Genomic DNA, 13536 nt, shown 5'->3' with positions numbered 1-13536 from the left:
ATCTGACATCTGTTGCTAATCTTCCTCTTTTTCCTTTTTTCTCCCCAAAGCCCCAGTACATAGTTGTGTATCATAGTTGTAGAGTTGTAGCTCTGCTATGTGGGACACCGCCTCAGCATGGCTTGATGAGCGGTGAGTAGGTCCACGCCCAGGATCCAAACTGGCAAACCCCGGGCCACCACCAAAGCGGAGCATGCGAACTTAACTGCTATGCCAGGGGGCTGGCCCCTGGCTGTAAGAATTTGATTTTGACACATTGAGTCTTAGATGCCTACCAGACTTCCAAGTGCCTAAGATGTGCTATAAACAGTTGACCTAATGAGTTTTGGGTTCAAAGAAAAGGATCTGGGCCAGAGAGACCAATTTGGAGACTGTCAGGATATATATATCTCAAGTCATGAGACTAGAAGGGATAATTAAAGTGGCTGCTTACAAACAGAGAAAAGGGTAAGTTCGAGAAATGAGCCTTAAGACCTCCCTTAGAAGTCAGGGAAAAGGGGAGGAACCAGCAAAAGAGACTGCGTGGTGAGGTACAAAGGAAACCATGAGAGTATGGTATTCTGGAAATCGGTGAAGAAAATGTTTCAGGGCCGGCCCCGTGGCTTGGCGGTTAAGTGCGTGCGCTCCGCTGCTGGCGGCCCGGGTTCGGATCCCGGGCGCGCACCGACACACCGCTTCTCCGGCCATGCTGGGGCCGCATCCCATATACAGCAACTAGAAGGATGTGCAGCTATGACATACAACTATCTACTGGGGCTTTGGGGGGAAAATAAATAAATAAAATCTTTAAAAAAAAAAAAAAAAAGAAAAGAAAATGTTTCAAAAGAGGAGTGATCAACTATGTTCAATGGTACTGGAAGGTCAAATTTTGAGAAACAGAATAGGGCTGCGAGGGAATAAATACTCCTTTATTCCTAAATCAACAAGTACCAATCCCAGAACATTTTATACTCTAAGACAGAAAAGTGGTATATCAAGTAATACCATGGCATAGTTCAGAGGTGAAAAGCACAGCCTTTGAAGTCAAAGAGACGAGAGAGCAAATATCAGCTCCACCTCTTACTACTTATTACTTAACTTACTGTCTATTACTCAGCTGTGTAACCCTGAGCAAGTTACTTGATCTCTCTGTGCCTCAGTTACCTCATCCACAAAACAGAAATACCAGCCTAGGGATATTCTGAGGATTAAATAAGATAATGTATGCAAAGTGCTCTGCAGAGTTTCTACACACACACGCAGTCACACACTCAATCTACTACATAGAAGTGCATGCTGAATTATAAAATGTGACCTAGAAGGATATAAATCAAACCCATAATAGCAGTTGCTGGAGATGTCAAAAAAAGGAATTCCATCTTTGTTTATTTCTTTTACTTTTTAAAAAAATTTTATTCTTGGTGGAAGGAAACATAGAGGTATTGGTAGATTATTCTTCATATTTTGCTGTAGTTATTGCATTTCTTTAAAAAAAACTTAGCAAATGTCATTTTGAAACTAGACAACAGCCTTAATTGAAAAAAAATGCAAGATGCAGAGTAATGCATATGCTACCTCTTGTATTAAAGAAAAAAATGTATATATATATATATATATATATATATATATATATATACACACATACACACACACACACACACATACACACACTTGCTTGTTTTTATTTGTATATGCCTAAACTGCTGTTTGAGGAAGGGAACTGGGTGGCTGAGGGCAGGAGTGGAAGGAAGACAACATCTATAACTTTTCATACTTTTTAAGTTTGGAACCATATGACTGTATAACCTACAAAAAAAACTTATTAAAAATATATTACCAGGGGCCGGCCTGGTGGCGTAGTGGTTAAGTTTGCGGGCTCCGCTTCAGCCGCCCAAGGTTCAAGGGTTTGAATCCCGGGTGCAGACCTACACACCGCTCATCAAGCCATGCTGTGGTGGTATCCCATATCCAATATAGAGGAAGATGGGCACAGATGTTAGCTCAGGGCTAATCTTCCTCAGCAAAAAAGAGGAAGATTGGCAAGGGATATTAGCTCAGGACTAATCTTCCACACCAAAAAAAAAAAAATATATATATATATATATATATATATATATATATATATATATATATAAAACCAGAAAGAACAGTCTTTCCAACAGATGGTGCTGGGACAACTGGATTTCCACATGCAAAAGAAGGAAGTTGGATCCCTACCTCACAGTATATATAAAAATTAAAATGGATCAATGACCTAAATATAAGAGCTAAAACTATAAAACTCTTAGAAGAAAACATCCTGACCTTGGATTTAGCAATGGAGTCTTAGATATACCAAAAGCATGAGCAATAAAAGAAAAAATAAATAAACTTGACTTCATCAAAATTAAAAACTTGTGTGCATCAAAGGAATGGGAGAAACTGCAGGAAAAACCTGCAGAATGGGAGAAAATATTTGGAAATCATATATCGGGGTTTAATGTCCAGAATAGGGCCGGCTCCGTGGCTTGGCGGTTAAGTGTGCACGCTCTGATGCTGGCGGCCCGGGTTCGGATCCCGGGAGCGCCCCGAGGCACCACTTCTCCGTCCAACGTGAGGCCGAGTCCCACGTACAGCAACTAGAAGGATGTGAACCTATGACATACAACTATCTACTGGGGCTTTGGGGGGAAAAAACTGAATAAATAAAATCTTTAAAAAAAAAAAAAAAAAAGTCCAGAATATATAAAGAACTACCACAACTCAACAACAAAAAGACAAACAACCCAATTAAAAAATAGGCAAAGCGGGCCGGCCCTGTGGCTTGGTGGTTGGGTGCGCGCGCTGCGATGCTGGCGGCCCGGGTTCGGATCCCGGGTGCGCATCGAGGCACCACTTCTCTGTCCATCCTGGGGCCGAGTCCCACATACAGCAACTAGAAGGGTGTGCAGCAGTGACATACAACTATCTACTGGGGCTTTGGGGGCAAAAAATAAAATAAATAAAATCTTTAAAAAAAAAAAAAAAAATAGGCAAAGGACTTGAATAGACATCATCTCCAAAGAAGATACACAAATGGCCAATAAGTAAAAGAAAAGATGCTCAATATCATTAGTCATTAGGGAAATAAATGCAAATCAAAACTACAATGGGATACCACTTCACATATACTGGGATGGCTACAATTTTTTAAAAACAGAAAATAAGTGTTGACGAGGACATGGAGAAATTGGAACCCTCATACATTGCTGGCAGGAATATAAAATGGTGCAGCCACTGTGGGAAACAGTGTGGCAGTTCCTCAAATGCTAAACATAGAATAACCATATGACCCAGCAATGCCACTTCTGGGTATATACCCAAAAGAACTGAAAGCCAGGACTTGACAAGATAACAGTACACCAATGTTCACAGCAGCATTATTTAGAAGTCAAAAGGTGGAAACATCTGAGCATCCATCAACAGATGAATGGATAAATAAAATGTGGTACACCCATATAACAGAATATTATTCAGCCACAGAAAGGAATGAAGTACTGATACATGTTAAAACATAAACGAACCTTAAAAACATTATGCTAAGTGAAATAAGCAAGTCACAAAAGGCCACACAATACATGATTCAATTTACATGAAATAACGAGAATGGGCAAATCCACAGAGATAGAAAGTAGATTAGTGGTGGCTTAGGGCTGGGGTCTGGGGTAGGGGGAAATGGGGAGTTACTGCTAACAGGTATAGAGTTTCTCTTTGGGGTAGTGAAAATGTTCTAACATTGATTATGGTGATGGTTGCACAATTCTGTGAATATACTAAAACCCACTGAATTGTATACTCTAAAAGTGAACTTTATGGGGCTGGCCGGTGGCAAAGTGGTTAAGTTCGCACACTCCGCTTTGGCGGCCCGGGGTTTGCAGGTTCCGACCCCAGGGGCCAACTGACACACCGCTTGTCAAGCTGTGCTGTGGCGGCGTCCCTTACAAAGTTTAGGAAGATGGGCACAGATGTTAGCCCAGGGCCAATCTTCCTCAGCAAAAATAAGAGGATTGGCAACAGATGTTAGCTCAGGGCTAATCTTCCTCATCAACAAAAAAAAGTGAACTCTATGATACATGAATTTTATCTCAATAAATGTTATTTTTTTAAATAACTAATATATATTACCTATTAAAAAAATAATAATTACCAACTTCTACCACAACCACCCAAACCCACTCCTTATGGATAGAGATAGTTGTTCTTCCAGTCAATTTCCAAAGATCAGTGTTGTACAGCATTCTATTTTTATTATAATCCATTAGACCTGTGATATATAATTTATTGTTTTTATAGTAATTAGCTCCCAAAGTTTACAAGCTACTATTTGCATTTTTTTTTTACCCTAACTCAATTCCATCTAGCTAAAGGTAGTTCCAAAGAACAAATATGCCATGTTTGGTCTGTATTTTCTTATAGTCTTTCATTACCACCTCCCTTCTCCTCATCTTGCCAGAATAAAAAGCACTACTCTTTTTAAGTTAGCTTCATAAAGCAGCAATTAATACTTTGAACATGTTTTTTTCTGATACTATACAATTTTTAAAATAAAACAACATCATGATGTTTTAAAGTACTTATCTCAGGACCTTACCTACCTTTCTTAGGTGTAATGCCTTGCTCAATTAATATTTGCAATATTTTTTCAGATACACTCACCAAATCTCCTCAAAGAGAATTCCACCGAGGTATTTGTAGAAGTGCTTTGCTGTAATTTGCACAAGAGTGGGCAGAGTTTTCTGTTTGCTGCCAAGAGGCCTGCATGTTGTCAGGCACTTGTCCCATCCACCCTGCCTTTCAGATTTTCAGATTTCACACCTTTAAGAACAGGCCTAACTTCCATCAGTGAAGGTCAAAGCCCATACCATGAATACAATTTGAATGTTTCCCCTAACACATCCTCTGACACAAGCTTCCAAAGAAGCTCATCTCCCACTCTTCTTTCCACAATGCATCTCTGGGAGGGAAAAGTTCTTTATTTCCTACAATGCTGATCTCTCTACTTGCCCGCTCTCAGGAAACTCTTGGTTACTTGTAAACTTGGGGGCTCCACTGGGTACACCTCATTAAAGATCAATTAGTAAAATGTTACCCAAAAAACCAACCTACTATAAACTCCATTCTGAATTAAGTCAGACTGTCCTTTAGAGAGGCCTGTCCTCACCCTGCATTATACTGCCCTCCTTCCTCAATTGCTTTTTCCCAAATTGCACTTTAATGTCATGCCGTCAAACTGCAGTAAGGAACATTACAGGAAACAATCCTCTATAGAGCTTGTCATTGTGTAGACTATAAACAAGGTGTACAGGATGCTGTGATTAAACAGTTGCCTTCAAGGAGGACCCAGAGGAGGAATGTCTCTTTGCTCCCTCTATCAGGGATAGATATGATTTCCCTGAGAAGCTTGTTTTTATCATCTTATAGACTCCGTAAATTTTTTAATTGATCAGTTTCCATCTTTCTGTAGGTTCCTAGAAAGCTTAAGACCTAATCTCAAAGAAGTAACCTGGTAATCAGAGCTTTTATTTTGTATCCTCTTCTTTTTTTTTTGGTGAGGAAAGTTGGCCCTGAGCTAACATCTGTGCCAATCTTCCTCAATTTTTATATGTGGGACGCTGCCACAGCATGGCTTGACAAGCAGTGTGTAGGTCCATGCCCAGGATCTGAACCCGCAAACCCTGGGCTGCCAAAGTGGAGCACTCGAACTTAACCACTACACCACCAGGCCAGATCCCGTATACTATTCTTACTTTTACTGTTGGCTTCATCTTGGTTTCCTATCTTTATTTTCTCTTTGTCTCATTTTTCTTACTTATTCTGAATGTAATTTATACTGCTATATTGAATGCATCTTTGTAAACCACTCTATATCCTTTTCAGAACAAAGTGAATTATCATTTAACACACTGAAACTAATCACAGCACAGATTCCTGAGACACTCCATGATTACCACATACGAATGTGCCAGAATTTGCAGCAACATATGACTGGCTCTCCCAGCCCATAATGCCTGCTGAACTGCAAGTCACCCTTAGTGACTGGCCCACATCCCCAGTGCTGATCTGAAAGTAACAGGAGACCATAAAGTAAAGAACATCACTGTGAAACCCTGACAATCTCAAAGGCCCATGAGTGTTCAGAGAACACACATAAAAACTACTTAGGCAGCATCTTCAACCCAAGGCCAGGCACGCTAACTTGAGTAAAATAACAGCTGCCTCCTGTAACTGCCACTTCTGCAGTCCCAACTGAGGATTTAGGGCGCTAAGTCTCTAAGCCAAAGCCATTGCCTCTCATCTCTCCAGTTCAGCAGTAGCTTACAAATTCATATCAAGCACACACACAAAAAAGAAGTCTATAAAACCTCTACAAACTCGACATAAATCAGCCAGCTACACAATGGCCTCACAGAGCCCAGCCTTGCCACGGGGGAGAGAGGTTCCTCAGAGCCCTTCACAGTTTTGTTCTGCTGCTTGCTTTGTAGGAAGCGTGGTTTCTCTTACTGCTCCAGAACAGGCACTGAGGCAAGATTCCCAAGCTTATCCCAAATTTAGGGCAAACTACACCCAGCTTTCCCCACAATGCCCAATTAATTGCTAATTCTTGATGACTCCCATTCTTAGGAGGTCCTATTTCCCTCCTCTACCTTTTCCTCAAGACACTTGTTCACAGTTCCATTCTATTCTCTGCTCTTGTCTCCCTGCTCCCTCCCCTTGCCCTCAAATACACTGGATTTTAAATTTTTGTAATTCTTTGTTTAGCTGATCTTGCTACCTAAAACACACTATTTCCTTTTACATATTGGTATTTATAAAATACCCTTATCTTAAGAAACAAAAATCTATCTAAAATTATATTTTACATAGCCTTTGTATAGAGTCTCTACTATAATACAAATCACTGGGAATGAGAAGTGGGAATCCAAGATGACAATGATATTCACATCCTTACAATCCAGAAGAAAATATCTGCATCCTCTAAACAAGAATTTCTCAACCACGGCACTACTGATAATTCTTTGTTGTGGGAGGCCGCTGTCCTGTGCATTATAAGATGTTTAACAACATCTCTGGCCTCTACACCCACTAGATACCCACAGCAACCCACGAGCTGTAACAATCAAAAATGTCTCCAGGGGTCCAGCCCTGTGGCGTAGTGGTTAAGTGTGCGCGCTCCACTGCTGGCGGCCTGGGTTCGGATCCCAGGCGCGCACCAACATACTGCTTGTCAGGCCATGCTGTGGCGGCGTCCCACATAAAGTGGAGGAAGATTGGCATGGATGTTAGCTAAGGGCCAGTCTTCCTCAGCAAAAAGAGGAGGTTTGGCATGGATGTTAGCTCAGGGCTGATCTTCCTCACAAAAAGAAAAAAAAAAAAGTCTCCAGACATTGCCAAATATCCTCTCGGGAGCAAAATCACCCCTAGTTGAGAACCACTGGTCTAGATCTTATTCCGGAGTTAATGCTATTAGAACAGTGTTGGGAGCACATCTGGCAATCAATAACTATTTGTTACCTAACCAACTTCTGCATCCAGCGGTCTTCTGAACATCTCTACCTCAATGTCTTGATTTGGCAGCATCTCAAACTCAGTACAGCCCAAAAAAAAGTCCCTTGCATTCCTTAATCTAGTTATAGTATTTACTAAGGAAGTTATAGTATTTACTAAGTAATCCATGCCAGAAACTAAGCGATCACACTGAACTCTTCTCTCTCTCCCATAACCTAAAAACAATATGTCAACAGGTCCTATTATACCTTCTTCATTTCCTTTTAAAAACCACAGTCACCTGTCACGACCTTACTTCAAGCTCTCATGTCACCTGGCCTCTTGCTTCCATGACATGTTTGTCCCATTCCAATCCATAGTCCACAATGCTGCCAGAATATTTCTAAAACCTAATGTCACTGTCCTCTTTAACAGTCTCTCAAGGGCACTCTTCTGTCTATGGTAGTGTTTCCCAAACTCGATTCGGATACCATCTTCATGATTTTGTCATATTCCTACCACATACAACACTGCATCCCTATAATCATTTTCTTTGAATCTACCTTTCTTTTTAGTTAGCCACATTTTAAACAATATCACAGGGCCGGCCCCCTGGCTTAGCGGTTAAGTGCGCGCGCTCCGCTGCTGGCGGCCCGGGTTCGGATCCCGGGCACGCACAGACGCACCACTTCTCCGGTCATGCTGAGGCCGCGTCCCACATACAGCAACTAGAAAGATGTGCAGCTATGACATACAACTACCTACTGGGGCTTTGGGGGAAAAATAAATAAATAAAATTATAAAAAAAAAAAATCACAAAGCACAGTATGATTTGTTTTCCCCCTAAAATACAAAAACATTTTGACGTGTTTATCCATGTACCACCTAAAAGATAAAAATCCAAGTTTATCGGCCTAGTCTTCCATGATTTGGCCTCTGCCTGTCTTCCCAGCACCACCTCCAGCCATACCAAACTACTTCAAGTTCCCTGAACCAGTCATGTTCTTTCAGATTAAGCTATACCATTGCACACGGTATTTATTCTGCTTGCACGTTCCTGCCTTCCCATTTTGTCTACCTTAACAAACTCTGCTCATCTTCTCATTGCTCCTCCTTTGTGAAACCATCTCTGGCTCCAGAGTTAGATGCTGCTGCTTCTATGTTCCCCAATATCCTGGACAGCCCTCTATTTCAGCACCTACCACACCACGCAATTTGTTTACCTATCTCCCTTACTATATCAAGAGCCCCTCGAAGGCAGAGAGAAGTATCGGATTCTATCTCTAGCACCCACAGGGAACGGTACTTGACACAAGGAGACATTTAAAGAAATGTCTGTTGTAAAGCAGTATACCGTTTGATTCAAGAAACCTTAACTGACTATCACATACAAGCAGTGTGCTAAGACTGTGGAGAAGACAAAAATAAACAAGAGATGATCCTGGGCCTCAAGAAGCTTACAGTCTAATGGGGGAGACAGACATATTTGCTATCATGCAAGACAGAACATCATAAGTGGTAAAATGGAGCACAAAGTGCTACGGGGCAAAGGTCAGTAAAGAAAAGAAAGAATGGGAATTTTCCAGAGCAAATAAATTCAAGTATGTACTCTGAGTCACTGTGGCAAAAATCACTTAAACCTCATCAAGTCCTGGTCCTGATATCTGTTCTGCCTATCACAAGGGTTATGTAGGGCCGGACACATGGCTTAGCAGTGAAGTGCGCGCGCTCTGCTGCTGGCGGCCCAGAGTTTGGATCCCAGGCGCGCACCGACGCACCGCTCCTCTGGCCATGCTGAGGCCGCGTCCCACATACAGCAACTAGAAGGATGTGCAACTATGACGTACAACTATCTACTGGGGCTTTGGGGGAAAAACAAATAAATAAAAATTAAAAAAAAAAAAAACAAGGATTGTGTAAATGACAGAATGGACATGAAGGTGCTCTGAAAACTATAAGTATCTATGCAAATTCTAATCATTGCTAATAATTCTGACTGTGGAATCCAGGAGCCCTGCATGGAGAAAGCGGCATCTGAGCTAGAGCTCAAAAGGGACATGGAGGGTATTGTATGGAGGAAGTATAAGTGGTAGTTATGGACATGAACCCTGGAGCCAGACTGCCTAGGTCTGAATCCCAGCTCCTCCACTTACTTACTAGCTGTATGACTTTGCAAAGTTATTTAATCTGTCTCTGCTTCAGTTACCTGTCTGTAAAATGGGGCAAATATTAGTACCCAACTCATAGAGTATTAAACGATTTAATATGTGTGCTTTGTAAGTATTAAATAAGTAGATGAAAGAAACAGTTTGAGCAGAAGCAAAGAAGCAGGGAAGTATATGGCACGTTGCCAGAAGAGATCAGTCCAATGTACTTAGAAGGGAAGGTAAAAAGAAAGGTGATGAAGTGAAAGACGTACCTAGAAAAGCACGCTATTTGTCATCCTAAAAAGGCTATCATATCAGAAAGAGCTCTGCACAAGGAGGCTTTCAAACCTAATTCGCTGATTAGCTGGACATCCCCAGGCAGATCATAAACTCTACGAAGCTCAGTTTCCCCCCGGGGTAAAATGAGAAGGGTACAGAACTAGATGCACTCTGATTCTCTCTCAGCTCTGAAATTCTAGGAAAGGGGCTGGGGAGTCAGAGCTGTGCACTGTCCCATACGACACCTATGGCCACATGTAGCTGTTGAGCACCTGAGATGTGGCTTGTCCGCATTGGGATGTGTCGTAAATGTAAAATATACGCCATATTTTGTTGACTTAGTTAAAAAAAAGGCAAAATATTCCATTAGTAATTTTATATTGATTACATGTTAAAATTGGGTTAAATAAATTTACTAATATTAATTTCACCTGTTTCCTTTTACTTTTTTAAAATGTGACCATTTGAGGCTCACGTTTTTGAGCATTTTATTTCCATTTGACAGCACTGTTACAGGCTATTTTCAGAAGACATAGGAGCATGTGATTCTGTGGACAAAAAGACAAACAAAATGCCAGGCATTAACAGAAAGGGTCTTACAGAAAACACTCTTCTAGCCCTATATAAAGGCATGGTGTGTCCCTAACTGCTGTACTATGTTCAGTTGTCAGTGAGTGACAAGTGTCACTCACTTGTCAGTGAGTGACAAGACTAAGAGGCTTCAAGTCTGGAAAGATAAAGACTACCATATACGATGAGAATCTACAAAATCACAGGCTGAATGAGGAAGTGTGAAAAGCTGTTCACCAAATCTCAGAAAAAAGCAAGGGAGAATTCTTTGAAGCTTTAGGGAGGCATTTCAGACAGGTATGACTTTGCAGAGCAGGTAGCCTTATATGAAAAACTCAGAGGTGGCTCAGACTAAACATAAAAGTGAGTTCCAAAAAGACTACATTAACTATTAATCCATAAGTGGTTACTATGGAATTACATAATTCCTTGTGTTGCATCTCTGAGACAGACACTAGTATTCTCCCAACCCATACCACAACTGTCTTCAGTTCTTCAGTAAAAAAACTGAACACCAACTCAGTGCGCAACTTTACTTACATTCAACCTTTAAGAACTGCCCAAGAGATCAGACAATCGCCAAATTACAGAAGCCCTCTCCTGCCAACATACTGAAGTTTAAGTATTCTGTAAACCTGTCTTTTATCATTCATTCTTCCACTTGGCCAGATATGGAATCTGTATCTTCTATGATCTGCTCTGAAATCTTTATTGTGGATGAGAATCACATGAGCTCTTTTTTAAGAAAAGAAGGTTACGCTTTGGTCTACTCTCACAAATTTCACCCTTATTCCTTCCAAACAGTTATGTAGATTCGATCCAGTACTAGTGATCTGACCAATTCCAATTTAAATATAGAGAAATCCTGATTAGACCTAGAACATCCTACACATTGATTATTTTATTTAGTACTCGCAACTTCTTCTAGTCAATTTAAAACACAGGTGAATTTTTCTTCTACCAGAACAAATCTTTTCCATAATGACCATTAAGTAGCCCCAATGACTTCTTTTCTTCCTCTGATAGAATCTTTTATTTTGGCTTTAAAACCTCCGGAAAGGTGCTCCTGGAATACTTTCTTGGTCTGCCTAAATTTAGTCTGTACTTTATGCCAAGAAGTAGCAACAAAATTAAATTTCTTTAAATATACCAGAAATGAGCAGTGCAAGCAAATTAATGTGATAAAAACATTTCCAAGAAGAAAAGCCTCTACTTATAGAGAAAAATTCAGAATTCTTTTTTTCCCATTTGTCCAGAAAATTAAAAAAAAAAATTTATTAAGAAACAGATACATGCTAAGTACAGTCCAACTGTGTTGCAAAGGGAAATGAAATGGTTTAATAACTATATTTCCTTAAGGTGGGAAGGAAATCTAATGTTTATCAAACTAAGAAGCCTAAAGGAATACGCAACATTTTACTCATTATAAACACAAAGCTTAAACAGCTTTACATACATGAAAGAACAGAAAACTCAACATCAATTCACTGACATGCAAAAACCAACTTCACCTACACGATTAACAGTGCTACTAAAAAATGTCTGGTTAGTTTTCCATGAACTGGGTGCCAATGGTGGTGGTACCCTCATTTCCTAAAAAAACGTATAGCAGAAAGAAGCCACAAAACTAACGTTTGAAGGACTCAGATGAGCATGAAAGCTACATTTCTACTAATATTGGCTCTGTCTTCATTTTAACTAAATTATCATACCAAAAAGGGGGAAATGCACAAGAATGACTCCCCTATCATACAGCACGTATAATTAACGAGTGAGTACAAGTAAGTTACATTCACAACAGCTCCTGTGGCCTTAAACATTTTGCATACTTGTTGACTGATGTTAAATATCAACTTCCTGTACCAAAAAAGACAGCAAAAAAAAAAAAAAACAGTAACATCTTCGTTAAGAGGAAGAATTCACAAAGACAAATTACTTTAAACCCACAGCCTAAACAATAAAAAGAACGCAAAACTATCAACAGTTTAGCCACTCACCACACAGCAAATCAAAGCTAACTGAACGAATAAAACAGACACTAGCACTTGGCTCAACACTGCTCGACACCTAAGCACTGGTTTTAACAAACGCAGAAAAACACTTGTCAAAAGAGCAGTAAACCAAAGACTGATATTCCTTTACTAAATTACACTCAGAAATTTACGGGGGAACAGAAAAGTATTTGTATTTATTGAGGGCCTACTACTTTATCCACTTAAGTTAGCTCAACAAGGGACTCCAACACGGGATTCCCACCTGCATTAGCAGACGCAAACCAACACTCCTAAAGAGCAATTGGGAGAAGACGGACGGAAAGAGGAACGACTGGACGTTCTCACATCTCTACCCAACAGCTCTGGCCCACCCTCGTCCCACTCCCCAAAAACCTACACACACGGAGGCCGCGTTCCGGGAGCCGGCGGCATCTCCTGTCAGACGCCGGCCACCCGGGCTCCTGTCACCACCTCTGGGGGATGACCCCATCCCGAAGGCACTGCCCGCTGGGGCTCGGCTCAGACTCCCGGAGCCCGGGTAAGGGGTTAGGGGAGAGGAGCCTTCTAAGCAAAGCTGTTAGGGCTCGGAGCCCAGGGGCTGCCCGGAGACCAAGAGGGGCAAGGCTGGGGCACAGGCCGCTGCATCCCGCGGGATCCCCGCTGAGGGAACGGGGACAGCACTCGGGGGACTCGGGCTCCCCCGTTCTCCGCGCGACGCCGAGTCGCACCGGGCGGCCTCGCCCCGCGACAGGCCCTCCACCGGGACCGGACGGGACGGGATGCCGGCGGGGGTCCCGCGGAGGGAGGAAGGGCGGGCCGGCGGGTGCCCCGCTGCCGGAAGGGGCGAGCACCGCAAGCAGCGCTCTTGCCCCGGCCAGGCTCACCTTCAGGTCGTTCTCCGGCAGGTACTTGCACAGCCGCGCGATCTCCACATACTTGTCCAAGTCTAGGGGCGCCATTTTAGAAATAACAAGCCCCGACGGCGGCAGCGTCGGCTGCTGTAGTAGCTGCGGCACCGGCGGAGGCCGAAGCCGGAACTCTCCCTACGTCACGTCCGGCCCGTG

At 41.9% G+C, this 13536-nt stretch overlaps 1 protein-coding gene across 1 annotated transcript in view; it reads right to left on the bottom strand.

The window, feature by feature from the left end:
• Nucleotides 1-13536, bottom strand: part of PPP6C (protein phosphatase 6 catalytic subunit) — a 33502-nt gene extending 19966 nt beyond the window's left edge. Inside the window, exon 1 of the mRNA XM_004423446.3 lies at nucleotides 13357-13536. Coding sequence (XP_004423503.1) covers nucleotides 13357-13431 — 75 coding nt within the window. The 5' untranslated portion in view covers nucleotides 13432-13536. The remainder of the gene's footprint in view (nucleotides 1-13356) is intronic.

This window comes from Ceratotherium simum, chromosome 29, assembly GCF_057802395.1.
Source record: "Ceratotherium simum simum isolate JZ-2026a chromosome 29, ASM5780239v1, whole genome shotgun sequence".
Taxonomy (NCBI): domain Eukaryota; kingdom Metazoa; phylum Chordata; class Mammalia; order Perissodactyla; family Rhinocerotidae; genus Ceratotherium; species Ceratotherium simum.
This window is presented reverse-complemented; position numbering and strand designations above follow the sequence as displayed.